This window comes from Psammomys obesus, unplaced genomic scaffold (assembly GCF_907164565.1).
Source record: "Psammomys obesus unplaced genomic scaffold, mPsaObe1.curated_primary_1811, whole genome shotgun sequence".
Taxonomy (NCBI): Eukaryota; Metazoa; Chordata; class Mammalia; order Rodentia; family Muridae; genus Psammomys; species Psammomys obesus.
In genome coordinates this window covers 14507383-14533608 of record NW_026596085.1, presented here as the reverse complement: position 1 = coordinate 14533608, position 26226 = coordinate 14507383, and the positions used below count along the sequence as shown (strand labels likewise).

The following is a 26226-nucleotide window of genomic DNA, read 5'->3' as shown; positions in this document are numbered from 1 at the left end:
TGGCACCCTAGTCTTGGCTGGATCCTGGGAAAGATACAGGGTGATTCGCATTATCGACATCACATGACCCTCATTTTCCTCCACTGAACTCAGGAGACGAGCAGAGGGACTGCACGATGATAAAGGAGGTTTGCATTCCTGCAATGGACAATAGCTCTACGCTGCAGGAATGTTCCCAGGAGGGCTGGTTCCTGGACAGGAGAATGCCTGGTCAACCTCAGCACATGGGATACCCAAGGTACAACCAGAGGAAGACGAGGTGCTGGGGTAGGAAGGGCAGGATCGGGGAAAGCTGGAAGGGCAAGCTGTCTGACTGCTTCAGGAAAAGTTGGCCCTCCAGCAGTCCTCCCTGGTCTCCTGGAATGAGGCTGTGCCAGGCAGGCAGCCTTGGGCACAGGCGAGGCTTCTTCTGAGCCCCTGTATGCAAGTAGGGACACACTTCAGTCCCCAAACCAGCCATCTGCCATCCAAGCCCTTTTAAGAATAAAAACAAATATTTGTTAGGCGTGTTGTATGTTCTGGAGTTGAATTTTTTTCTTTCTTTTTCTTGAGGCTAAAAATAGAAGCGTCTTGGGTCCCATCCCTGCGGAGAGCCCTCCCAACCCGCTGCCTGGTGCAAGGTCTGGTTTGGCCTCTGTACCATGCCAAGCTTTGACATCACTGACAGATGGGGGAGGAGAGGTTTTGGAAATGGTGACAGGCTGAGGTTGCCCATCTGGGTGGGTCACAGGGGAGATTTAGTTCTGCGAGGCTGTGCACACCCAGATGTGTGAGGGGCGGAGGGACCCGGGGAAGGTCTTGGACGCCATCTTCCAAAAAATGATGTCTTAGCAGGGCCAGAAGGGTGAGCTAGTGAAGGGGATGCTCTCAGAATGTGCAGCAAAAGCCAACAGTCATGCTAGGCTGGTGTGGAGAAGAGAAGTCAGGAAGCTATGGCCAGTTGCCTAGAAGGGTCTGGCCCTACATCCTCAAGTTGGACCCAGTGGATCTTTGAACGGCAGCTTGGCACACAGTTCAGAGACTACACAGAGGTCCTGTGAAAGTGGGGTATCTCAGAAAGTGGCCCCAGGGAGTCCCCTGAGGGGAAGGGGCTTGAGCCTGCTGTTCCCAAGAGAAACTCTGGTATACTGGGGACACAGAGCTCTCTAGCCTTGAGGAGGTCAGAATAAAAGCCAAAAGAACAATCATAAACTGTAAAGTTCTACAAACACACACTCCAGCTGCTAATCTACCAGGCATCCTACTGCTGCCCAAAGCCTCAGAATCTCAAGAGATGACATTGTCCTCACTCTGACACACAGGTTGCATTTCTCTACCGTGGTCTCGGCCTAGAGGCCTAGGGAGGAAGTGCTAACAGAGGAGGAAACTGAGGCCAAGTGGGGCTGGTGTCACATAGCCAGCCAACCTGAAGCCTGGCTCAGAACTCCATCCAACCCAGAGGCCCCGATCTCAACCTGTCTCCAAGGCCCAGCCAGGTACTCTTCCTTCAGATCTCAGTGGCGGAAGAAGGTCACATGCCTCCAGCTCCAGACCTATCTCTGAGCAACAGGCAGGCCCTCACCCTGGTTCTTCTCCATCCCCGGAAGATGAGGCATAGACACACCAGAGGGACAGCGGGGGAGCCAGCCTAGGCCAGGTTTACCATCAGCCTCCTCTGACCTTGTCTGCAAAATATTCGTGGAATCCCTCTGTATCCCCTGTGGCTGCACCGCACCTGAGCGATTGCAGTCCACTCCCCCGCTGTAGTCTCACCGTCTCCTTGTACCTTTCCTGAAGAAGGGCCAAAGGCTCTCACGGGTCACTTTCTTGCCCTTATAATCCAGCCAGTAGCAGAAAAGGCCAAACCTTGAGCTGGAACTTCCTGCCATCTAACTGCATGACTATCAGTCCCTTTCCCCAGGCCTGCCTGGTCCCTCTACGTGGTATGGCATCTACCGCCTCCCCCCTTATCTCCTCCAGGCGTGTGCTCAGCCACAGGTTTGCAGCCTGTCTCTAGCCTTCCCAGCTCTACAGAGTCCAACTATCCATTCAGCCCCTAGGCCCCTGGCAATGCTACACTGTCTACCTGTGGGATCATGAGCAAGGGGAAGGCAAGGAGCTTCTGGTGCTGAGCAACTTTACCAGGTCAGGGCCCAGGGGGTGTGGTCAGACTGATCTCTCCAGGACCTCTCAGCACTGCCTCCCTGTCCTATGCCCTTTTATGAGGTTGTGACCGAGCACACAGCCACATAGGACCTGAGAACCATAAGATCAGAACATCTCTCTCCACTGGAGATCAAACTATGCTTGAATTCCTCAAGCAACGGGGAGTGTGCTCCTTCAGGCCCAGCAGATCTGGGAACTGTGGCCTGAGGTCCTCTCCAGTTCCTGACTGGACCTTTTGGTCCGTCCCAAGGTCCCCAAGTTGAGAGGCACCTACAGACCCTGATGTCACAATCCTTCCTAGCAAAATGGGACCTTAACACGGGGGAGTGCCACTCCCTGCAGAAGCATGCCCTGTTCCCATGATGTCCCAGTGACTCAGCTGTCCCTGCAGCTACCATCCCCTCCACAGTATTTGTCATCGAAATGGAATTGTCCCTTTTGTCTGGGAACTAGAGAGGGGATGTGGGATCACCTCTTCTGTGTCAGGGACATTGGTGGCCTGGTATCCCATTCCACCCTCCAGCTTGGTTGACAAAGAGGTCAAAGCCTTGTTAGTGTTGTAGGGACAGACAAGGCCAGCCAGGGAAGGCTACTCGGTGGGGGTTAATGAGTCCTAGGGCAAGCACAGGTCCCTTCGGGCAGGGAAACTGAGGTGCAAGGAGCAACATGAAGGCTACTTGTAAAATATCTTTACGATCTGCGAGACCTTGTGGAGAACACACCCCCACCCCGCCAAAAACCTCAGAATACCGCAGGCCAACCTGCAGCCCGGGAGCCCTCACCCTCAAAGCCTGGTGATTCTTGGACTGAGGACACCATTCTCTCTCATGATGGATGCCCATGGGCATTCTGTGGTGGTAGGCCCTTTGCCCAGAGGGTCATAAAATTGCAAGCTACCAGCAGATATAGCAAGCCTTTCTGCCGAATCTTAGTTTATAGGGCTCGAAATTTTAGGTTCCCTTCTATGCATATGGAACTTTCTGGAACTTCATCAGCTCAGAGTAGCTCTCTAACTTTCCAAACTCCAGGCTCCTCACTCTACTGATTCTTAGTTCACATCTCCTTAGGACCTCCTTCTTCCTTTCCCTACGCCTCCACTTTTGCTTCTGGCCTCAGCTTCGGGAAGCCATTGCAGAGCTTCCATGGATCCATGCTCTCCAGTTTCTCTGCTGCTGTGGAAGGCTCCCCACGCTCAGGGACCACAGGAAAACTCTGACTGCCTTCCCCTACTCAAAGCCTGAGGTTTTCTGAGGAAAAAAATGCCCATCTCAGACTCAGCTCTGAGTCTTCACAGTGGTCCATTAACCTCTAAGCACCAAAGACTTTGTCAATGACAGACAAGTAAAGAAATGAAAGACTTGATTGAGACTGCGTGGATGGATGGATGTTGTGTCCCATGCCTCCACAGAAAAATCTGGAGCTCAAAAATGGGAAGGCAGGGAGGGGCTCACAGACAGAGCTCTTAGCCTGCTCTGGCAGAGCATCCAACCAAATGCAGCTTTTGCAGGAAGATGGGGGATGAGCCTCAGACAAGTCATGCCAAGGGCTTCCAGAGGTTCAGCTGTGGCTCTTTACAGGGCGCATCACACACACATAAAAAAAGATCGGGGTTCTTAGGCCACCCTTGCGCCTCAGGTGAACAGGCTGCTCACCCAGGAGGGACCAGCTGTCTAGAAAGGACATGTCTCTGGCCCCTGGAGGTGAGCCAACCCTGCTGCCCTGCTGCTAAACCTCTGCCTGTAGGTGGAGTGAGAGAACTCTCAATCCCCTACCTGCAGCCTTCTTGAAAGGCCACATGGGGCTCCAGTGGGGCTCACAACAAAAGAGGACACCGGGCAGCCTACCCAGCATGGGCTCCTGTGTCCCCGAGGTGGGCAGAGCAGTCTCCAGCTTGGTCCCTTTCCAGTGTCTTCTTCAGACACCGCCTCCAGGTTCCTTTTCTTGGCCATGGCTGTGGCATCAAGCCTATGGTTCTCTGGGACCCCAGACTCGAGTTCTGTCCTGAAATACACAGTTCACTGGACCTCAGTCATGGAGTCCTTCATGTTCAAGGATCTGATGAACAGATGGGTCCATTTCCTGTTGTAAACTAAGGAGAACAGAGGTGTGAGTTCAAAGGTCCCCGCTGGCATCACCTGGAGGCCTGATTCTATGGTAGAGACCTAAAGCAAGCTCTGCCACTCTGCTCAGACACCCCCCTGATTTCCTTTTAGGACAGTCAGAGATATTTCCACTCAAATCTCTCACTCCCTTACTCTCTGCCTCCTTGCTACGCCAGGCCCTAGACCACAACCCCACCCACCCACTCATCCAGAATGCCTCCTTCATTAGTCCACAGCTACCCCCTCTTTATCTCTCTCCAGTTCACTGAGAGGTCTAACCCAGATCTTGCCTGCTGCTTCTTAACCTGGTCTTTCTTGCTCTGTTCTTTTTGCTTGTTTTTGTTTTGTTTTTGATTGGTTGGTTTATTGGTTTGGTTTGGTTTTTCTGAGACAAGGTTTCTTGTGTAGCCTTGGCTGTCCTGGACTCGCCTTGTAGACCAGGCTGCCTCGAACTGAGAGATCTGCCTGCCTCTGCCTCCCTGGGATTACAGGTGCGTGCCACCAAGCCCAGCTGTCTTGCTCTGTTCTTAGAGATGACATTATTGGTATTTCTCCTCCGAGACCTGCCTCAGCCGTTCTCTTCCCACTGTGGAGTCTTAGAGAAAATCCTTGACCTTGCATGTCCCCAGGTGGGAGAATAGCAGTTAGGAGAGAAAGAAGACCCCAGAAGACATGGGTCTAAATCCTGAGATATTTCCCCATAATTCCTGGGTCTTGGTTAAGCCATTTGCGAATGAGAATTTGTACGGGAAGAGATGTTGTGAAGGTCATGGGTAGCAGCAGACTACCAAAGAAAGGCCTAGCCTGGGGAGGGGGGGTGTGCTTCCTCTTCAATGGACTGCTTGGCTAAGGAGGAATCAGCTTGTGTGGGGCTTGGTACCCCCTTACCCACCCATGCGACAAGAGTGAAGACAAGGAACTGAGTTTGCTCAGGTGACCTGGGAAGGAAGATATGAGTGTGAGATGGGAGAAAGTAGAAGAAAGAATGTCCCAATGGAGCACAGTGGGGGAGTGGCAGCCCTGAGCTGGCATGGCCACCATGCACATGGCCAGGGTGTCTTCAGGCGGAGGAAGAGGGAGCTGGGGCGGGGGTGGGGTCAGTACTGTGGAATATTTGTCTTCTGATACCTGAATAGGGAAGATCTGTTAGGTTCCTTCTCCTCCCTGTAGGCTGCCTCCAGTAGCTGTGAGGACCACGTTCTGCGCTCCCTCCTACTCTAGGTACAGCTGGAGTGTGCACCACCTGGATAAAGTGGGTAATGGGACACATGGTTGGAGCCCTAGGTTAGAGCTCACCCTAGCCAGGGCAGGACTGCAGATGTGAAGAAGCAGAGGTAATGGGGGGGGGGTAGGATGGGCAATGGGCTGACTTTTTCTACAAACTCTCCCAGTGACAGTGCCCCCCCCCTTCTGGGGTCCACGTGATTCCTGTTGCCTGAGAGCCTCCATGTTCTTGGGCAAGGCAGGCTATTCTAGGGTAGCATTAGGCATGCTGAGAAGAAAGGCCACTGGGGTAGGCAGTTCCCAGCAAGGTACACAATTGGCTAGCACTTTGTCACTTGAAGGATAACAAAATGCCACCGGGGGACACCTGGGCTGGCCCAGGTGAATGCTCTCACAGTGCCTTAAGGTAGGGCCTGGGGCCAGGCCAGGCAATGCGGACTCCACGCCTCAGGCAGGGCCCCCAAGGATGCGTGCCCTGGCCCTGGGAGGCCAGGTTGGGATTGAATCACAGCCAAGAAATAAGTACAGTCTGGGCACTGGGGCCAGGGCATTCTCAGGGCTCCTTCCTCATTCCTGGCCCTGTGGGAGTAGCCGGACCCTGAGCTCCACTGCAGCCGCCACTGAGGATTTGGTGACTGTCTCATGGGGACCCAGGGCCTCCTGCCAGCCTGCCCAGCCCTGGCCTGGGCCCCAGGCATGCTTCAACCTAGAGCTCTTCAAGGCCCAGCCTTGGACTACCTCTTGCTCTTGGATGGGAAGACAGAGGCCATGCCTCAGGGAGGATCGTCTCAAGGCTTTCCATGCATCAGGAAGGAACAAGGGTCTTTCCTGTCCCTAGAGGGGTGCACTCCCCCCCTTCTTTGTGAAGCACAGCTGGAGGGCCCTCCAGGAGACTAGAAACTAAGGCATGTTCTGTGAGTGCCCAGCAGAGAGCTAGAGCAGAGGGCTAGCTGTTGGATCAGCAGTTCAACCCAATGCCAGGCTTCCCCGGGACAGAGGGCAGTGGCCAAACCGGCCCCGCCACATGCCTTCTGACCCTGGGTAGAAATGCCATTCACTGTAGGCAGGGCATGGTCTCCACAGGCAGTGTGGCCAGGCAAGCCATTGAGGTTGCGAACCCCTCGGGACTCCGGGCTCAGACCCTGTGAGAACAAGACAGGCCCTTGAAGTTTGCCACAAACAGCCCCAAATCATCAGGCCTAGGACTCTGAATTTAGAGGGAAATGTAGTCGAAGACGGGGCCTTCTATCTGGCCTCCAGCTGAAGGCATATTGAACCCAGACCTGTGGTTAGTTCCTGGGCACCAGACTATTAGGCCTTGTGTCCCTGCAGCCTAAACCCCGTATTATCCAGAGAAGCTTCCAGGGACTCTAGCCAGCTGCTAGAGGCAGGCAAGCCTGATGATCCCAGCAGAGCCTGGCCAAGGGCCTCAAGTATGGAATGGGAGGAAGCAGACCCCTCAGCCAGCAGAGGAGGTGAAGGAAGCAAGAAAGACGAAAGAGCTCAGCCTCAGTGGGCAGTGTGTGCCCCCACCCTCAAGGCAAGAACTACAAGGGTGTCCCATGGAGACTCCACACACAAGTCTCTTTTCTGATTCCAGCTTTTATTGGGGCCAAGTGCTCCCCTCCAGAGGAGGCAGAACACAGCCCATCAGAAGTAGGGCACTTCAAGGACATGTGGTACCCGGCCACCTCCACCCCAGCACACAGCATTGGGACAGCCAGTGCCCTGCCTGGGTCCACTAACCACCTCTCTTCCCCCAAGGCAAGGTCTGCCGCTGACCGAGTGCAGGCGCAGGTGCCCGGCAGCCCAGGGACAGTGCGAATTGCCTCGGTGGCATCAAGGGCCCCCGAGGGTCTGTTTCAAGCAGAAGGAGGAGCCTGGCTTGGGGGAGAGCAAATGAAGCCATCCCCCATCCCCTCCGGTACCCAGTGTAGGTCACAATAACTTAAGAGACACGACAGACGGGGACACTATATAACAATATAAGTTAACCAGGCTCCTTACAGGGGACACTGGGCTATAGGTTTGGGCATCCCAGGACTTGGGGGTGAGGAGATGGGGCCAGAACCAGGGTGGGACATCGCCAGTGGTCCAGAGGCTTGTAACATCCTGACATGATAGGGACACACAGCTGGGTGCAAGGCAAGGGTAAACAGGGATCACTTTCCCCAGGTCAATGTCCAGGCCACCTGGCTTGGTGGCCACCAAACCCCGCATTCCCGTGGACTTCTGCTATGAAACGCCGTAGTGTGGGGAAGGCTGTGGGTGGTGGTGTTACCGACCCAGGTAGTTCCTTACCCCTGTCGTGTATTGTGGAGGAGAGGGTGGGATATACCCCGGGCCTGAGTTCTTTGTCCCCATCTGGAAGGTCATGAGGAAACAGGACAGCAAGCCTCCCACAGACCCCTGCTTGAGGGTCCCATGTCCTCGGGATATGAGGAGCCTCAAGCAGGTGTCCGTGGACAGTAGCCAGGCAGCCTGGCAGATACAGCCTTAAATTCTGGATGCCAATTCTCTGGCATCAGGGTCAGGGTAGAAGGACAAACCCCAAGGCACTGAGAAGGGGATAAAGCCTCCCCACCACCCTGGCTACTTCCAGAGTTTGGGCTGCTTCGGGCTGTGGCGGTATAGTTCACAGAGCCTGGGCCTTCCAGCAAATCTTCAGATTGCCCTGTGTCCATCTGTCACATGGAGCAACCGTCCCTGACCTCTCCTGAACCTTTGGGGGCAGTCCTGGGAGTCAGGTTGGTTCCAGAGAAGAAAGGGATTTGTAAACTGGAGGTGGAGGCTGGCAGAGGGCTGGGAGGGGGTGAAGGACCAGGAGGGGAAGAGGCATGCCCGGACCCTAACACAAGCCACAACTGATCTGTGTGACAGTTTCCACGTGGAATGGAAGATGGGCTGTCCTCTAAGGCCATCTCAGGCCTTGTGGGTCTACCAAGTCCCTCCCAGGGTGCTACTGAGGAGTCACCCCACTAGCCAGCCTCCGTGACAACTCCGACTTCCCTGGGTCCTGCAAGGGGCCAGGAGAAGTGAGGAAAAGGAGATAGAGGCGGGGCAACCTGAAATAGGGTTAGGTCTGGCTACCCGGTCGTTAGTACTGAGTCCTCATCTGATGCTAAAAAAAAAAAAAAAAAGAACATAAATAATTTTGTCAACATCCGTCCATACTGCCAGGGGCCGGCAGAACAGAGCCCAGGAAACAGTTTTGAGTGTGACTGGTGGGTGTGACCTTTCTGTGTCCAGCCACCAGACAGGGAGGTGACCCTCAGAGTCTCACGGTCGCTTTGAGGTTCACGTTCCCGAAGAGAAGTAAAGGAGTTCGTCTCCATTGGGTACCAGACCATTGCATTGGCCTTGGATGCTGGGCGAGTCAGGGCACAGCTGTGCCTCTGGCCGGGACAGAGCCAGCAGGAAGGAGCCTGGAGTATCTGAGCTCCCCACCCCCACCTCCACCCCCCTGTGCCCGCAGCCGGCAGCTCCGGAAGCAAAGAAGGATGTGCAAAATGGCAAGGGCTGCAGGGCAGGCAGGTGCCGTGTGCGCCTGCGCCGTTGCCTCACTTGCAGGTGAAGACCTCGGTGCGCTCGCTGCACGTGTTGCACTTGACGAAGCAGCACCAGTGGAATTTGCAGTTGCACTGCCACACCTTGGTATACTGGTGCGTGTTGTAGCCCCGGCCGCAGCACATGGTGTCACAGCCGTCAGCACCGGGCGAGGTGCGGTTGCACAGGCGGCCCTGTGTGCCCACGCTGCCCGTGGCCGCGTCCTCTTCGCAGTAGTTGGGCGACTTCTCGATGTACACCAGGTCCGTCTCCATGGGCTTCTGGTAGCTGCGCAGCTGCTTGATGCGCAGGAAGGTGGGCTGGCGCAGGCGGCTGGCGCGCACCACCTCCACCTGCACAGCCGCGTTGTACTTCTCTTTGAGCAGGTGGCCCACCTCACGGAACTTGGGCAGCGTGGTCCAGCAGGTTTTGGTGGTGCAGGAGCCTGACACACCGTGGCACTTACATTCCAGCTTCATGCGGTCCTCCAGAACCTGCAGGAAACAGAGTGGGGGCTCAGCAGGGAATGGAAGAGGCTGGGTGCCACCCGGAGTTCTCCTGTCTGTGCCCGTTGGTGTAAACTGTTGGGAATGGATCCCCATGGCTCTCCATAGAGTGTGGAGTATCTGATTAGACTTGGTTAAATCCACCCCTGATGAAGCAATGGGAGCCAGGTACCCGGTAGGGACACTGTGCTGGGAGAGGCTGGGCACCAGCGGGTGACTGATAAACATGGGCCCTCCACGTCTCCATCTCCCTGAGACCGCCCTCATGCCTGGTGCAGGGCCTGGCATGCAGTCAGAGCTTAACAGCCAGCTGCTTAATGACAGCCTGGCGTGCCAGGGATGGAGGGAACCGGGAGGGTGAGGGCACGGGTCAGCGAGGCCCAGTCGTGCCATCCTCTGGGAAGCCGACAGCCAGGCCTAGCCGGTTGTTGTTCTTTCTCCCAGCTGCATGAGGGCCCGGGATGGGTGCATTTTCCTTGTGTGTTTCCGTGTGTTTTCCTTGGGCCTCCCTCGCGCCTGGAAAGGCCAGTTCCCAGAGGCAGCCCTGACCCCAGGTACTCATTTACCAAGATCGAAAGAGCCCTGCCAGCTGGCCTCATGAAAGATGGGGAGTCACTGTTAGCTGCTGCCCTGTGACTGCCGAGGGCCCATTTGTCAGCTGTCCCTGCTTCACTGGCCTCACCTCCACAGCCTGGGACTTCCGGCATTTGGCCCCTAGCTCCACCCTCAGGCTGCAACCCACTGTCAAGAGCACCTGTTGTCAGCCCCCAGGTTGTCTGCTCTAGACAAGAAGCCTCCACAAGTGAATGAATGAATGAATGAATGAATGAATGAATGAAAAAAATGAATGAATGAATGAATGAATGAATGAAAACAAGAGTGAAAGGAAGAACCCCACAGAGACTGCTTCTGCCTCAGAACCTTCCCTGAACCTCACAGAGAACCTATGGAGCACATGTTCCAGTGAAAGAAACAGGAGGGGCTGGGTGGGGGTGAAACCCATCTTTAAGCCCAGCACTCGGGAGGCAGAGGCAAGCGATCTCTGAGTTCAAAGCCAGTCTGGTCTACAAAGCAAGTTCCAGGACAGCCAAGGTAAACAAACAAACAACAAACAGGAAGGAAGGAAGGAAGGAAGGAAGGAAGGAAGGAAGGAAGGAAGGAAGGAAGGAAGGAAAGAAGAAACAGATGCTGTGACGACTTTCAGGGCCTGAGGGAGCTCAGAACTGTTCAGGGGTGTTGGTACCTGTGGGGGCTTCCTGGAGAAGGTGATGTTGCTAATGGGTGTTGATGGTAAGGTAGGAGCTCATTAGAGAGACAGAAAAGCATCCCAAGAGGACCTACCAAAAGATACAACAGTACCATTGGCCATTCAGGGGAAGATGGGGCTGTATGCCCCCCCACCGCTGGGGGGACCCTGGGCGGTATCCCCATTATTGTCTTCCACTATGTGAGTGACAGCCTGTGGCAGGAACTAGAGAAGCTGGGCAGCTGGGCAGGAGAAAGCGGGAGGCTGAGGTAGGACTGGCCCAGGTTTCTTGTGGAGGGAAGGGGGCGTAGTGGGTGGACCAGAAAGGCCTGAGAGTCGGGCCAGAGTGGTCTCAGGCATGCTTGGGGCCTGTTCCCCGAATCTCCCTTCCCTCATCCATTCTGGTAACTCTCCTGCCCCTGGCTCAGCTTTGTTTGGTTATGTCCCCTTCTACTAGTCTTCTTTGAGCTTGTTAAGTCCCTTGCCCTGGCCACCAGCTTAGCAGCTAGCTAGACTGGCCTTTCTGGACCCCAGGCAGGAGCAGCCTGTCACTTAGGGTCTGGATGACATGACAACTCTCCTCCAATGGCTGGGATCAGTGGGGTTCGGGTTGGGGCCATGCAGTTCAGTAGTCAGTTACCAGTGTCACTGTGGCCTGCTGGACACCCCTCGACCAGGGATCTGTAGCCTGCTGCTCTCTCCTACCCCAGCCTGCCCGAGGAAATCAGATTCTGTGTAGCCCTGCTGGTGACAAGGGCAGATGAAGTTGATTGGGCAGGTGTTTGCAGAGTGAGGGGCCGAGTCCTCGCTTGGCTGGGTCCCCTGAGCTGGAGCCTCGCCGGGAAGTGATCACAGGATTCAAGAATGTGCCGTTTCCTTCTCCAGAGCCCTCACCATCAGAGCGACAGCAGCTGTGGCGCCAGGGGCAGCCAGGAGCATGGGGGCACTGAGATCAGCCCAGGAGCCCAGGAGACACCTGGAGGTTGCAGAAGGGGCCTCCTGCCTGAGGGGCTGGGCTGAGGCTGAGGGCTCTGCAGGCCTGGTCCCTTCTAACACACACAGGCACATGGTGTCAACTGCACCCAGGGTAAGGTCCAAGAGGGTCCTGGATTTTGGAGCAGCACTCTCTTTGGCCAGGCCAGGGTAATCATCAGGCTGGGGAACAGAGCCTTTCAGGAGAAGATTGGACAGCCCAAGGGAGTCTGGCACCCTCTATCCCAGCGAGGCAGAAATAAGTGGGGAAGGTGCCTTACATTCAGCCTAGGAGCAGCTGAGGTCTCGGAGAGAGGCTCAGTGGAGATATCATGCCCTTAGCTTCCTGAGCCTGCAGTGGCCTGGCCTCCCTGGAGATCTGGAAGCTGCAGGGAACATGGCTTTTGCCCTGTAGCTCTGTCTGATTGGGGGGGGGGCAGGAATGGCTGTGAGTCTTACTGGCCTCAGGGCAGCAACCACACTCTGGGCTCCGCAAGGGTTTCCCTCCCAGATCCATACAACCAGAATAATAAGACCACACAGCACCACTGTCAGAAATCCCTGGTCGGGACACAGCCTGTGGCCGGCTGATAGGGTGCCCTTCCCCCAGATCCCAGCGACAGCTTCTAGCCTGGTGGGTATCAATGGGAGGACCTGAGCACAGCACCTCACAGAACAGCCCTGGTCATCAGCGTGTCTGGATGGAGGAAAGAAACCACAGATTCTACCTTCTCAGGTATCCATTCCATCTTCCTACCGCCCTTGCTCCACGCTATGATGGGACTGCCAAAGGAAGGAACTGTTGACCAGGCTCCTTCATGTCTGAGTATTCTTTGGGATAGTTCTCTTTCTGCCCAGTCACTGGCACAGCCCATGGAGTATAATGGAGAAGTGAAGCAGGGCTGGGTGGGTAGCCATGATGATCTAGTCTCCAAGCTCAGCCCATCTCACCCCAGCCCACCCAGGATGCCTGTCCGAGTTCATTCGGCCTGAGAACAGGGAGGGAGATGGCTGGAGGCTGCTGCCTATGACTTCCATCACAGGAAAGCACAGACGTGACCTCCCGGGACAAGATGAAGGTAAAATGGAACTGTGTCCGTCTGGAATAGTGTGGTCCGAAAGATACTGAGAAAGAAGAAACAACAGCCCGGTAGAGGCCACACAGTCATCAGCAGGGGCTGGAACAAGGCAGACACAAGACAACAAATGCTGGGGTCTCCAGAATCTGGTCAAGGCAAGTAAAACCCCTGCCTCACACTCTAAATACATCCCAGAGTCTTTGGAGAGGGCCTGGCCTCACCACACCTTAAGCCAGGATTCAGTGCTAGGACTGTGGGAGGGCATGGCTCTGTCCTGTTTTGTTGTGAGTGTGAGGTGCTCTGGGTCATCTGATTCCCTAGGGTAAGTCTGAAATACCCAGGAGCCATGCGGCAACCTCAGCCTCTCAGCCTCTCAGCCCACCACCAAAGCTAGCTCTAGTACCGAGCTGCTTGGGAGAAAAGGCCCACATGCAGCCACTGGCTGGCTTTCAGGGTTCAGGCCAAAGTGTGCTCATGGCTACAGTGCCGGCAGAGGAGGCTGACAAAGTGTCTGTGTCTATTGGGCAGATGGGGGAGACTTAGGCTCAGCAGAGGGACAGGGTCAACTCCCATACAACCGAGGCTGTTTCTTTGGGGGGGGGAGGGGAGGCAGGGTCTTACTGGGTAGCCCTGGCTGGCCTGGAATTTACTATGTACACCAGGCTGGCCTCAAAATCCCAGAGATCTGCCTGCCTCTGCCTATTGAGTGCTGGGATTAAAGGCATACACCACCATGTCTGGCTCTTTCTCTTTCTGAGACGGGGTTGCGTTACATAGCTCAGGCTACCCTAAAACTCACAGTCCATGTCCACCTCAGTGAACGCGCTGCCATGCCTGGGTACAACTGACCCTCTAACAGTTGCCTTTCCCTATGGCTCCTAGCCAGCCTCCACCTATCCTGGTCTCTCATGATTTGTTCTCTATCTTGGTTCATGGTGCCGCTTTCCTTCAGACCCCTAGTACAGGGTCTGGGCTGTCTGTATGCCCTCTTCCCCTTAGCTAACAATTGCCAGGATTCACCCCTCATCCTTCATTTTAGTCCCTAGTCCCATTACCAGCCTCCATCTTCCCATACCCCCAGGGACCATGCCTGCCTTAACCCCTTATACCTCTTTATCAGATCAATCCCAGACCTAAACTGGAGACAACCCTAGCTGGAACCCAGATGGCCTTCTGCCTAGAATCCTTGTCCCACTGATCAGAGACCAGAACTCAGGCCCGAGGGACCACTTGACCAGCTCTGCAGCAGCTTGCCCTGGGGCTCATGTCCTTATCTGCAAACTGGGGACAGTGAAATCTTCCTTTCTAGAGGAAAAAAAAAATCTGTTTAGAGACAAGCCACTGAAGAGACTCAAGGGGCTCCCGTGAGGGTCCAGCCTTGCCTGTCCTCCAATGTGGAGGCCCCCCTCTTCAGCCTCCTTGTCAGGTGAGCTTTAATCCTATACTATGAATTGGTCTTTGTCTGGAGATGCGGGTCTCTCTAGGAAGCCATTGGAGGCCATAGGACCATTCTTTGCTCATCTGTTTGCCACCATAATCTAACAACCCCCTGTGGGGGCATCCCCCTCCTGTTTCATGCCAGCACCTGCTTCCTTGGGCCTGACCCATCCACCTGCTCCGGCTCCCACTGGCTGGGACTACGGCCATTTCCCAGGATCAGCCTTCTCACCTTTCCCCGAATATCCTTCAAGATCCCACTCCTAGACCACCTCCTCCCGGAAGCTCCTGTGCCTTTCCCTGGGCCCTTTATACCTTTAAGTGATCCCAGACCCCCTAGTTAAGTGGGATTCCTCACTATGGCCTGGCAGAGGAAAAAAAAAAAAAAAAGGCGGAGTGTTTGCTAAATCCATGAATGAGACACTTGGTCTGGGCTATAGTCCCTGAGGTGGAAGGATTCCTCAATGCTTCTCTGCCTGGAATGGCAGTTCAGCCCAGGCCCCAAGAAGCCCCCGGGCCCTGCAGGCATGGGTGCAGCCCCTAGCACCCAGGAGCCAGGCCCAGCCCATGTTCTGCTCGGCTGGCTGCCCTATCTCGGGCCATCTTGCCGCCGCGGCAGCCGCTCCTGCTAGCACAGTATCTGGGGCCCTCATCTCCCAGTGGTGGCCGGGCTCACCCTGACTTCTTCCCTAGTGTGTCCTGGCCCGGTTTTCCTCCATTACCGCCCTCACGCTATCCCACCCATATGCAAATCTGGCTATTCCAAGAGCTGACTGGACCTGCCCATGCGGAGACCATAATCTCCCTTCTTTTTCTCTTCTCAGATGTCTGAGTATTTTTGTTTGTTCGGGTTTGTTGTGCTTTGCTCTGCTTTGCTTTGTTGATTAGCCTCTAGATCCAGAGATGTGGGTTATTATGGCCTGGGGCCTAGGCCCACCTGCAGGTCTCCAGCCAGGCCCAGCTCATGCTCAACATAGAAACTGGTCCCACATGTCCAAACCCTAGGTGTCACGCCCGCAGAAAGGACGGGGAAACTGCCTGGGGCTTCAGAGACACAGAGGTGACACTGAGAGGATCCAGTCCAAGTCCTTTGACAGGCAGGTATCATGCCCACTACGCCCACCACGCCCACCGCGCCCACCATGCCCTGGTGCTACCTTTCTGCCTGCCTCGTTGTTGTGAAGGTTCATGAGGCGCCTGGCGTTCTTCTTGATCTCTCGAGCGTCCACGAAGCGCCGGGAAAAGTCGATGCCATAGCGCACATCCGCAGAGCAGCCTCCCCACTTCCAGCCTTCTGCCTGGTTGTAATAACCTTGCTTCTCCCGGTCACAGCCACAGTTGCTCAGGTTGCCCTGGCTGCAGGCAGCGGTGACGGCGTGTGCCACGCCTGCCGCGGTGATGGCGTAGGTGAAGGCCGCCTCACGACTCCCTGTGGAGAGAGTCGGTAGGTATGGGTGCTGAGGCCTTCGGGTGCTGAGGCCTTTGTGTTCTGGACCAGGTGGTCACAGGAGGGTGTAATCCCCCTGCTGTGTGACCTTAGGCTCAGCGCCTGCCCTGTCTGAGCTAGCAACTCACTAAAGTGAACCCCACCCTGAAGGGATGTAGTGAGGTCATTTGGCTGTCATTTGTGTCTGCAGTGACCTACCAGCACATTCCTCTGCCATATACTGTCTCCCTGTTCCCAAGGGACGGGTCATTTGTGTTCTGGGCAGAAGGGGGTATTCTGGGCCATGAGGAAGCCCAGAGTCTCTGTACCCTAGTCAGGGCCCCACACAGCTCGGAAGCCTACCTCCCTTCCTGCTCATCTTCAGTCCACTTCAGGCCTTGTGCTCCCTGGTTTCCCCTTCCTTCTAACCTCTGGGCAGCAGCCACCCATCCCTAGTCACCTCCCAGGTCTTTCCAAATGTAGTCTAGGCAGGGCACCCCTCCACCCCAGAATATTCACTGGCCAGCCTCTGCTGCAGAGCCAAGCCTGTGACCAACAGAGCTGCAAAAGGAAGCCAGTCCCCACCCTACTCCTGCTGACACCTGCCTCTCTTCCTCAGCCCTTTCCCCATCCTCTGTCAGGGATGATGACTCAAGCCTTCTGGGTGTGGTTCACACCCCTGTAGATTTACTGGTCTTTGGGGTAAGATTCCCTTCCCCTTTTGAGGCTTGGCCCTAAAGTCTCCTCCTCTAGGCAGACTCCTCAGGATGAAGCTCTTGCTGCTCCTGTGGGGAAACCTCTCCACCAGGGGGATCCCTGGATCCCTGTAGGTCCAAAGGTCCCTCAAGTGATGTGGCGAGACCTGTTCTGTTCTCTTTTTATCTTCCACAGTCTCAGGCTGGCCCTTGAAAGCCTTCCATTTTCGACTCTTGGGTCCCTCCCTGTTCATCACCTCCTGTCTGTTTTCTTCAGGATTCCAGCTCATGGCTGTGGGTGGGTGCCCTGCAGGATCATGAAGGCCACCCCAGGAACCTAGGGTAAGCTCCAGAGAGGGGTGGCCCCCTCCCATCTCATCTATGGGCAACTCATCTTGTGGTCAGATGTGGCTAAGGTGGTAGGAAACACAGGACCTACCCTTAGCAAGGCCCCATGCCAGCACCTGCCTGTCCCAGCCTGTCTTAGGTACTTGGCTGCAGGCCCTGCTATTGGAGCCTGTGTCTGCTGTGACCCACCACTCACTACAGAAGAATGGTTCAGAGTTAAGCCAGGTCCATAAGCCACGCCACTAACCAACTCTATCCCTGGCCTGAGCCTACTTACCTACCAACAAGCTGAGGTGTACCTGAGGGCGTCTTTCCAGGGAGAGATCATTAGAGGACCCTCTATCCTCAAGGTGAGAACAGGATGGAGCCAATTGTCTCAGGCCTATGGCAGCCTCCACCTTGCCCTGCTGCCCTGCTGGGCCACTCCCACCCCCACGGCACCTCTCTTGCCAGGATGCATTCCCAGGATCTGTGGGCTCTGGGCTCCATTTATGACAGGCGGTAGGAGAGAAGGGAAACAGTCCCTAAACCCAGTGGAGTCTTCCCAGAATGTGTTACCAGCGTTGCTCTAAGGACCCAGGGCTGCCCTGTCCCTGCACTGGTAGAGGCTGGCCAGGAGCCCTACCCAGAGCAGAGACTAGGCAGGTGCAGGAATCCACCCCTGGGTCTAAATTAGGTCACCAAGACCCTAGGGAAGATGGCAGGCTCTCTTTCCCCTCTGCTCAGGCCTGGCAAAGTCAGCTGATCAGCTGTTGAGGGGGTGATGGACATGGCCATTCCAGGGAGGAGTTCTGTAAGTTCTGCATGGGGCATGGGACTCCGGACCCCAGAGGACACCCTAACCGGTTCCTGTGGGGTGGAATTAGGAAGGCTCCCTGGAGGATGGGAAACCCTGAATGAAGGAAGTCTTGTGGAGGCGTAGGCCGACTCCTGGTGGGGGTGCCATGGAGGTCGTGGGGTAGGCTGGTATTAGTGTAGTGCTGTGAGTTTGAAATATGTGTGGGGCTGTGAGGTACGGCACGCATGCTGTGTTGTAGGGGTGTGCACTCCTCCCTAGGGAGCACAGCGGCTGGCAAGACACACAACAAGCCCACTGTGACCCTACAATGACAGGATTCTGAAACCTTCAAAAGCAGCTCAGTGTCCTCATCGCAGCCAGCACTCACGTGCTTCCACCACGCGCCCAGCTCTTTTCTAACCATACCCTGTTCTTACCGACAGTGAAAGGGTATAACAGCGGGCATTAGTGAGTGAGGTGGGATTTGAACCTGACCATGGGTATACAAAGCCCAGAGAAACTAGGAAGGGGCTCGGGGCCCAAACATAAGTCCCTGGGACCTATTTTGCCCCCAGTTGGGCACATACATCGCTTGTGGCTGTGGGAGAGGAGACAAGAATGGAGAGACTCCCAGCACCCTGGGGCGGTGCCTTTGGTTGCAAGGCAGCTAGACAGCCGCTGAGCCCAGGATGGGGGCTCCGTGGAGGCCAAGCTGAGTTCCTAGTGAGCACAGGTTGCAAGCACTCAATGCAGGGGTCTAGAAAATTCAAATGATTGTACAATTTTGTGATAGAAGGCAGATAGCTGCGGGTGCCATCCACCACCCACCCCAACCCAAGCCAAGGCAGCCACCAGAGACTGTATATCTTCTCCCAGTCTGACCGGGGAAACCTATCTTGAAGCCCCAGGCAAGCAGGCAGGTGCCCTGGCTGGCAGGTGTGTTTCGGGACGACCCAAGACGTCCCGCATGGGTCCCGCTCCGGGCCTCAGCTCTCACCTGCTTATGCCCACACTTGCTCTGACTCAGTTACTCAGCAGTTACTCATCAGGCTGCCACTCCTGCTAGGGCCGTTTTTATTTGGTTTTAATGAGCCAAGCCCTCCGTCTGTTGTCATAGAGATGGGGGCTGGTGGAGGGAGGCGAGAGGCAATCGGTAGTTTGTAGAGAACAACCCATGTAAGGTCAAACGAGAGGGGTGAGGGTCATGGGCTGAGGGTCCCTGCAACTAGCATGCTACATGTGTTCTCATGTGGCCAGCTACATGCTGGCTCCCTGGGCTTGATAACTTGCCCCAGGCTATGACATGCCCAGGTGTTGAGTGGGGAGAGGGAGGAGGGACTCTAGGCTTCCCCATCCCTCCTGGAACTTTGGCTGGGGCTGCCCAAGGCCCTAGCCTGCTTTCTCCAGGAGAGAACAATCGAGAATTGACTCAGAAGAGCCCATCCTTTTCAGTTGCAGACAGCCTGAGCTCAAGGACCTGGTTCAACAAACCATTGATAGCGCCAATAGGTTCCAGTGTGCTGCCCTGGTCCCCAGAGTCTCCAAGGCCTATCCTCTCCTACCATGAGCTCCAGCCTAACATGGCCAGGGTGGATGGTGGCTCATCTGCAGATGGGCATAGCCACCCTTAGTGCAGGGGAACTATATGTGAAGAAAGGACCCCCTGGCTCCCTGCCTCCTGCCTGGCAGGCAGTGGCAGCTCTATCTTTAACGACTCTCAGTGTGCCCATGTCTCAGGCTCTGGATGCAGCTAGGACTCTTCCTGTCCCTGAGGATATCCTCTGGGTAACATTAGGGTCAGTTTTCTCATGCATCCCACAACCAAGGCCCTCTCCCAACTCCTCGGACATGGGTGAATCCGGACACTTTATTACATGTTATCTTTCCAACTTTCCCAAGAATAGGCCATTTTAATTGGACACATTTCTCAGACAGGAAAATTGAGCCTCCTGGTTGTAAACTATTTGCTCCAGCAGTGGCTGCTGCCTGGGCTTGGGCTATTCTAGGTGATTTTGATGGCAGGAAGGGGGACAAAGTGGATGTGCACATCATCTCTCAGTGTGTCCTGAGCTGAGAGACCTAGGAGCCCTTTGGGACCTGAGACTTATTCCCACACAGGTCTGTGCCATGAAGCACTGGAGGTCCTGCCTCCCTGAAAAACACCAGAGATGAGCGAGTAGGGCTTACAATGGCCACGCCATATTCCTGGCTCTCAGGGGTCCCTGGATGGGTTTCTGAGTCTTGGCAGTCCTTGGTGAACCGGGCTGATGCAGAGTCCCATGTCTATGGCATTTGGATGCATCAAAGCAAGCAAAATTAGCTGACGGGCCTTTGTCAAAAAGGGGGGAAGCAGAGAGAGACATGCAGAGAGGCTTGGAGCAGTGAAGGCAGGGGAACGCTGGGCTTGAAGTTGCTCTGGGAGTAAGGATGGGTGGTCAAACCACAACCCCTCTAGAAGCCTGTGTCCTCATTTGCCTTGTGGGAGCAGAGTGCTCCTCAGCCCCTCAGCTGGAGCAAGCTCTGGGATCAAACAGAACCAGCAACACTAGCCCAAGAGTAAGAGGAGGCCTAAAGCTAGCAGAAGAACCAAGGATGGCTAGGCACTTCTCAAGGTTCAGTGAGGCTGGTCGGAAACACCCTCTTCCAAGACTGGTACTTTCAGCCTCGCCCCCGAAGTCTCCTCCGTCTTTATCCTAAGTAGGCTGATCTGTGGAGCAGATTCTGAAACTACAGCTGTAGAGCAGAGGCTGGACCGGCCCACAGCAGAACTGCCCAGGTCGGTGCTTTCCTTAGGTTATTCAAACTCTTGTTCTTATAGAGCCCATGGGCTCCCCATCGGGCTGGCACAGGTCAACACCTGGGCATGTCATAGCCTGGGGCAAGTTACCAAGCCCAAGTAGCCAGCATGTAGCTCATAGGACAATGATACAGTCCCTGCCTGCCACACACCTATGTAGTGGCAGGCTCAGCTGCCTGCTGTCCCCTCACACTGACCCCAAGAGAACCCCAATGGGCCTCCTGTCCAAAGCAGAGGCAGGACAGAGCCCACTGCCTCAGGGCAGAGTTGGGACTAAGCCTTCCCTAGGCCTATCACTCAAGCTACCTGCCACTTCCTGGCATCGACACAGGCCACACACTACTTTCAGAAGGCTATAAAAGCCCAAGTTGAGCTCACAATGACCCCATGAGCTACACTGTGGAGGCTGGCCTACAAAAGCACCTTGCCTGTCTCTCCAAAGAGGAATTAGGGACCAGGAACTCAGTTCTGGGAAAGGCCTTGAGGACTGCCCAGTGACATACTTTAAACAAGGAGACCCAGAGAAGGATAGGCTACTGCCCAATACCATACAGCCACTCAGGACACGATAGAGACAGCACTCACAGGCTGGAGTCACTGAGGTCAGAGGTCAGAGGTCTGGAGTCACCCAGGGCCTAGAGACCTCTACAAGTCCAGATCCTAAAATTGGTTACTGAGGTGATGTTGGCCCAGCCAAGGAGCCTTCCTGTGTCCCTGTGACCACACAGACAGGTTGGCCTAAGCTTCATACCCACATATGTCACACACACACACACACACACACACACACACACACACGAGGTCTTGGTGGTATGCACATGCTTAAGCAACCTCGTGTGGTGTGTGTGCGTCACGTAACCACACACACGGACTTGGGTGTGAATGAGCTTCTGTTTGAACTTAGCACCTGGGAGTGTGGGTGAAGGCGGGAGAGGGAAGTGTGTAGACAAAGACTCTGAAGAGAGAATATGAAATGGCCAGTAAAGATGTGAGAAGATGCTTGGTACCCATAAACCACAGTGAAATGCAACTCATGCCCGCCAGGACGGCGGAAATCAAAGACCACAGAACTCACATGCTGGCGAGGGCCCGAAGCCTCAGAGCCCCGGGCGCTGCCTCGGGGAGGTGAGATGGGAAGCCACCATGGGAAAGTCTGACCGGTCCTTGGAAATGTCAATGGTCAAGTTACCTGATGTTGCGACTACGGGCTAGGAAATTAAGCCACGCCCACACACAAATGTTTATAGCGGCCCAAAGTGAAAACAGCCCACATAGGTGTCAGTGATGGGTGAAGAAAATGCGGTACACTGAGGCTGGAGAGATGGGTCAGAGAATACTGCTCTTGCAGAGGACCCATGGTAGATGGTACAGCTGCCTGTAACTCCAGTATCAGGGAATTGACACCTCTGGCCTCTCCAGGCACCTGCACTCATGCGCACACACACACACACACGCACACACACACACACACACACACACACACACACACACACACACACGCATGCTATCTCACTATGTAGTCCTGGCTGACATAGAACTCACCCTATAGACCAGACTGGACTCAAACTCACAAAGATCCAGCTGCCTCTGCCTCCTAAGTGCTGGGATTAAAGGTGTGTTTCATTACACCCAGCTGCACACATTTAAAAAGAAAGAAAGAAAGAAAATGCGGTATACGCACCCATACAACAGATTATTACTTAATCTTCAAAAAGAAGTGACGCTAATTTAAAGTCCTGGGCCTTGAAAACATGATGCAAAATGAATGAAGCTAGACATAAAGGCCCTCCCACACTGCAGGCACCCATTTACAGGAATATCTACAGCTAATTGGTCCACAGAGAGGAAGTGGACTGGTATGGCCAGGGGCAGGAAGGTAGGGCATGGTAACTCAAGGCACAGAGTTTCTTCTGGGGCTGAGAAAATGCCTCAGATGGTGGGGCTGGCTGCACTGTGGAGACCCCAGACCTGCTCACCACCCATAGAGCTGTATGGCTTCAGCCTGTTAGAGAAGCGCAGCCTTTGATAGTCTGAAGGGTTCCACACACTAGTCCTACTCAGTTCAAGTCCTCAGGAGACTCCATCTGCGACGTCCTCAGCTCTCCGTTGAGACAGGGTTGAGAAGACGCAGTGACTTGCCCAAGGGCACACAGCAGGTGAGACGCTGGGATGGAGTCTGACTCAGGAACCCCGAGTCTCCCTGCCCTTGAGGCCTAACTGCCAGTCTGGAAAACCTGCATATTCTGCCTCTTGCCTCAGACCAGGGTCCCCATCCACTTAGGCTGGTCCAACATCTCTCCATTATATACTGTGTCACAGCCTATGTGTCCTTGCCACCAAGTGCAGCTCTGCTCCTGGCCTGACCACCCAGAGCCCTGGGGAGACAGCCATGCTTCCCCTACCTGGAAAAACTTCCAGGAGGTCAAGCCTACCACGGGACAGCACGGCAGCCAGGGATGCTGACCCAGGGCAAACAGGTTTGGCGGGACTCCTAGCTGCTGAGGCAGAGGGCAGCAGTCTGACTGTGCAGGGGTCAGCTGGAGGGCAGTGGAGGGACTGGGAGAGACAGGCAAGAAACGATGCCGAAGATAAGTCCTAAATGGTAGGGAAGACAGGCAAGCAAAGGCACAGGGAGCTGTGTTCCGGGCAAGTGGACCATCAGTGCCGAAATCCCGGGGAGAAATGAATTGACCACCCAAAGTTTATCCCAAGAGAGCAGTGAGAGTTGTCAGGAGTACCCCGCGCCTGGGAGAGAATCAGGAAGGTTTAGGGCTTTCTTCTGAGAAGACGGGACATCCTTGGGGGTATGGCTCTGATCTAAGCTGAAGGGAACCCTATGACCAACTGTAGGGGTTTGGAGGCAGCAAGGAGAGGCAGGGGCAAGGGTACCTGTGGGTGAGGCAGTGAGATCAGCAGGGAGGTGGGGAGGGGGATGGAAGATTCCAGAAGACCTAAGTGGTGTTAGAGCCGCTGGTGGAGGACCTCACCAAGAGGGGTTCAAGCCTTGGAGGATCAAAGGAAACCTTATCTGTGGGGAGTGAAAGGATCTGAAGATAGGAAGGGAGGAGAGACAACTGGCACACAAGCTTAGACCAAAGACAGTCCTGCTGTGCCCACCACCACCACCATCACCAAAAGCAACCCCAGGCAGCATCGGGTTTGTGCTATGTGACCCTGCCTCAGTGTCCCTGGGTGCAATGGGCCCCTTTAAAATTTCCTTCAAAAGGGTTGCTGTCCTCTTCTGAACTTTCTAGAAGGATCCCTAGGCAGGGACACGGAACAGTGGGCCTGGGCAGTGGGGCCTGGCTGGCAATCTCACTGTCCACTCAAGATCCATTCCCAACCCCAGCCTAACCAGGTAGGTCCCTAGTATCTTCGTAAGTCTAGAACTGAGCAGGGAGTAGACTGTCTCCAACAGGTTCAGTCTAAACATTGAGAAATTAAGCCTCACGGAGATAAGGACATCCCTGGACCTGTGGGTAGCTCCTGATGTCCCTAGCCAATAGATATAGTGCCTATATCCAGGGGGACCTCAGTCTGGACAGGGCTCTGAGTGGCCACTGGGCACAGAAGTTGGGAAAGGGAAGGCTAGAGAGCCAGAGCAGTGTCCAGTCTGTCTCTTATGGCTGCCCATGCCCCAGCCTGACCACTCGGCCCCAGCATGGACTCAGTCACCATGGGCTAGGTGCAAACCTTGCCCAATCAGATCTCAGGCCTGCATCCTAGGACACAGAGCCTCAGGCTAGGGGCATCTGTGTGCAGCAGGAGGCAAGATGGAGACAGGGAAGTGAAATGGGCCAACACACAGATACCTCTTGACCTTGTGGGGATCTCCAGGCTCTGCCCAGTGCTGATTAGGCAGGCTGCCTCAAACCTGTGCCTACCTCTACCCCAGTAAAGTGAAGCAGTAACAAACGCCCCTTGAAGAGGCTTCTGATAGTAAAGTAATGCCAGGGAGACATCACATGTGCCAGGGCTTAATTACCATGGAAGAAACAAGGTGGCATGCTGCATGTGCCCTCAGAGTGGGGCTGACCCTGGGCCTACATAGGTGCTGTGTATCCCATGTGTAAGTGAGGAGTATGCATATATGTGTGTATGTGTGTGTGTTTGTACGCACATGCGTGCACAGTGTCTATATGCAGTTATGTATATTTTTAATTTATTTACCTTTATTTTATGTGCATTGGTGCTTTGCCTACACGTATGTCCATGTGAGAGTGTCAGACCTTGGAGTTACAGATATTTGTGAGCTGCCATTGAAGTGCTGGGATTTGAACGTGGGTCCTCTGGAAGCTCAGTCAGTGCCCTTCAACGCTGAGCCATCTCTCCAGCCCCCAGATATATATTAAGCTCATGTGCGTGCATGCATGTACACACAGGTGTTTAGCTGTGTGTGAGTCTGTGAATGTGTGTTTGTACATGTATACATCTGTGAGCATGTGCAGATGCATTTGTATAGACACGTATGGTGTGTTTCCATGTGCCTATCTGCCCTCCTCTATCTCTCTGTGTCCCTCTGTCCCCTCTGGCTCCCACCCCACCCGGCCCCACCCGGCTTGGCTGAGTCAGTGTCTCCACTCTAAGCTCTTCGCTGCCGTTGTCATAAACAGAGCACCAGGGAAAGGCCTGCCAGGTCCGAACATGCAGGCCCGCCTGCGCCCCAGGCTTTTGTTCCGACCCAGGGTGGCCCGCACATGCTGCTGTGCAGCCCTGTATATAGTGCCCCAACTGAGGGGCACTGGGCCCGGAGAACAGGACCTGGCTATATGACAAGGGAGCCTAAGGGTCTGTGTCTCCTTTGGGTCCTGTAGAGATTCTGAGGGAAGGCAGATGGCCCTTGGACAGCCATGGTCTTTCGTCCATGCTGTCTTGGGATAGGACTAACCACCCTCCATTTTTCCCTCCCTCAGGGCTGATGACAAAATCACCTCTGGGAGAGGTGGAGTTTTAGCCTCAACCTCTTTTGGCACAGAAGGGGAAACTGAGCCCCAGGGATGCGAGGCTATACTCAAGGTCACCTGGGTGAGCTAGACCACTGGCCCAGAGAGATCTTCCCTTCTAGGCCTCGCCCTGACTATAGTCCTCACAGGGCCTACCAACAAGGTGAAAATTCCAGTTCTGGACGAATTCCAGGTGGCCTCTGAGGGGCTGAAGGATGGCCCAGTTCACCACACCCAGCTGCTTGAGGCTGAAGAGCCCAGTGACAGTGACAGAGTGATCTTCGGGGAGCAGCTGCCTTCCAAGGAGGGATGGAGTCCAGGCAGTTGCCTGGGGCCTCAGCATATCCCAAGCCAGCAACTGACTTTCAAGCTCCCAACAGTCCCTAGAGTCCTGGCAACCAGGACCCTGGGCATAAGAAATGTCTGCTCTGCTGCCTCGGCTGGCCCTGGTGACAGGTTCAATGGGACAATAATATGTTATGCTCAAACCATCATGGCAGTCCCTCATGCCCATCCACCCCAGTTCACTCGGGATGCCCTGGGCAGAGTGTGGCCTAGAACACAGCAGGTATTCAATGCCGGTAAGCTGAACTACCACAGAGGCCAATAATGACAGCCACTGTCCCTCGCACTGCCCCAACCACCGTGCCCTGGAGAAAGATCATCAGATCCAAGTTCAAATGTTCCCTTTGCCCTGGCCAGGTGAGCCAGGTCACTGGCTTCCCTTCTGAGAACGGTGTCGCCCGACAGAAATTTCAAGCAAGCAACAGGGTATCTTCTGAGGTTTTCCAAGGGTCACATTCAGAAAAGCGGAAATGACGTGGGATGTGACTATGGGTGATGTTTTATTTAGCCAATATTTCAAAACGGTACATTCTAATATACTGCAGGACAAAGAGACGCTTGCTTCCAGGGTCTGAGCCCTGTTGTGTTTTATACTACTCCTTGGCTGAGTGGAAGCACACCTGCCAGCAGAGGCAGC

The 26226-nt window shown here is 54.9% G+C and overlaps 1 protein-coding gene across 2 annotated transcripts in view; it reads right to left on the bottom strand.

Moving 5' to 3' along the window:
• Window positions 1-7062: 7062 nt before the first annotated feature.
• Wnt7b (Wnt family member 7B) overlaps window positions 7063-26226 on the bottom strand; it is a 45458-nt gene continuing 26294 nt past the window's right edge. For both annotated transcript variants that reach the window (XM_055627022.1, XM_055627020.1), the window contains exons 3-4: window positions 15415-15686; window positions 7063-9511 (exon numbers count right to left, since the gene is read on the bottom strand). In XM_055627022.1, coding sequence (XP_055482997.1) covers window positions 9032-9511; window positions 15415-15686 — 752 coding nt within the window. In that variant the 3' untranslated portion in view covers window positions 7063-9031. The remainder of the gene's footprint in view (window positions 9512-15414; window positions 15687-26226) is intronic.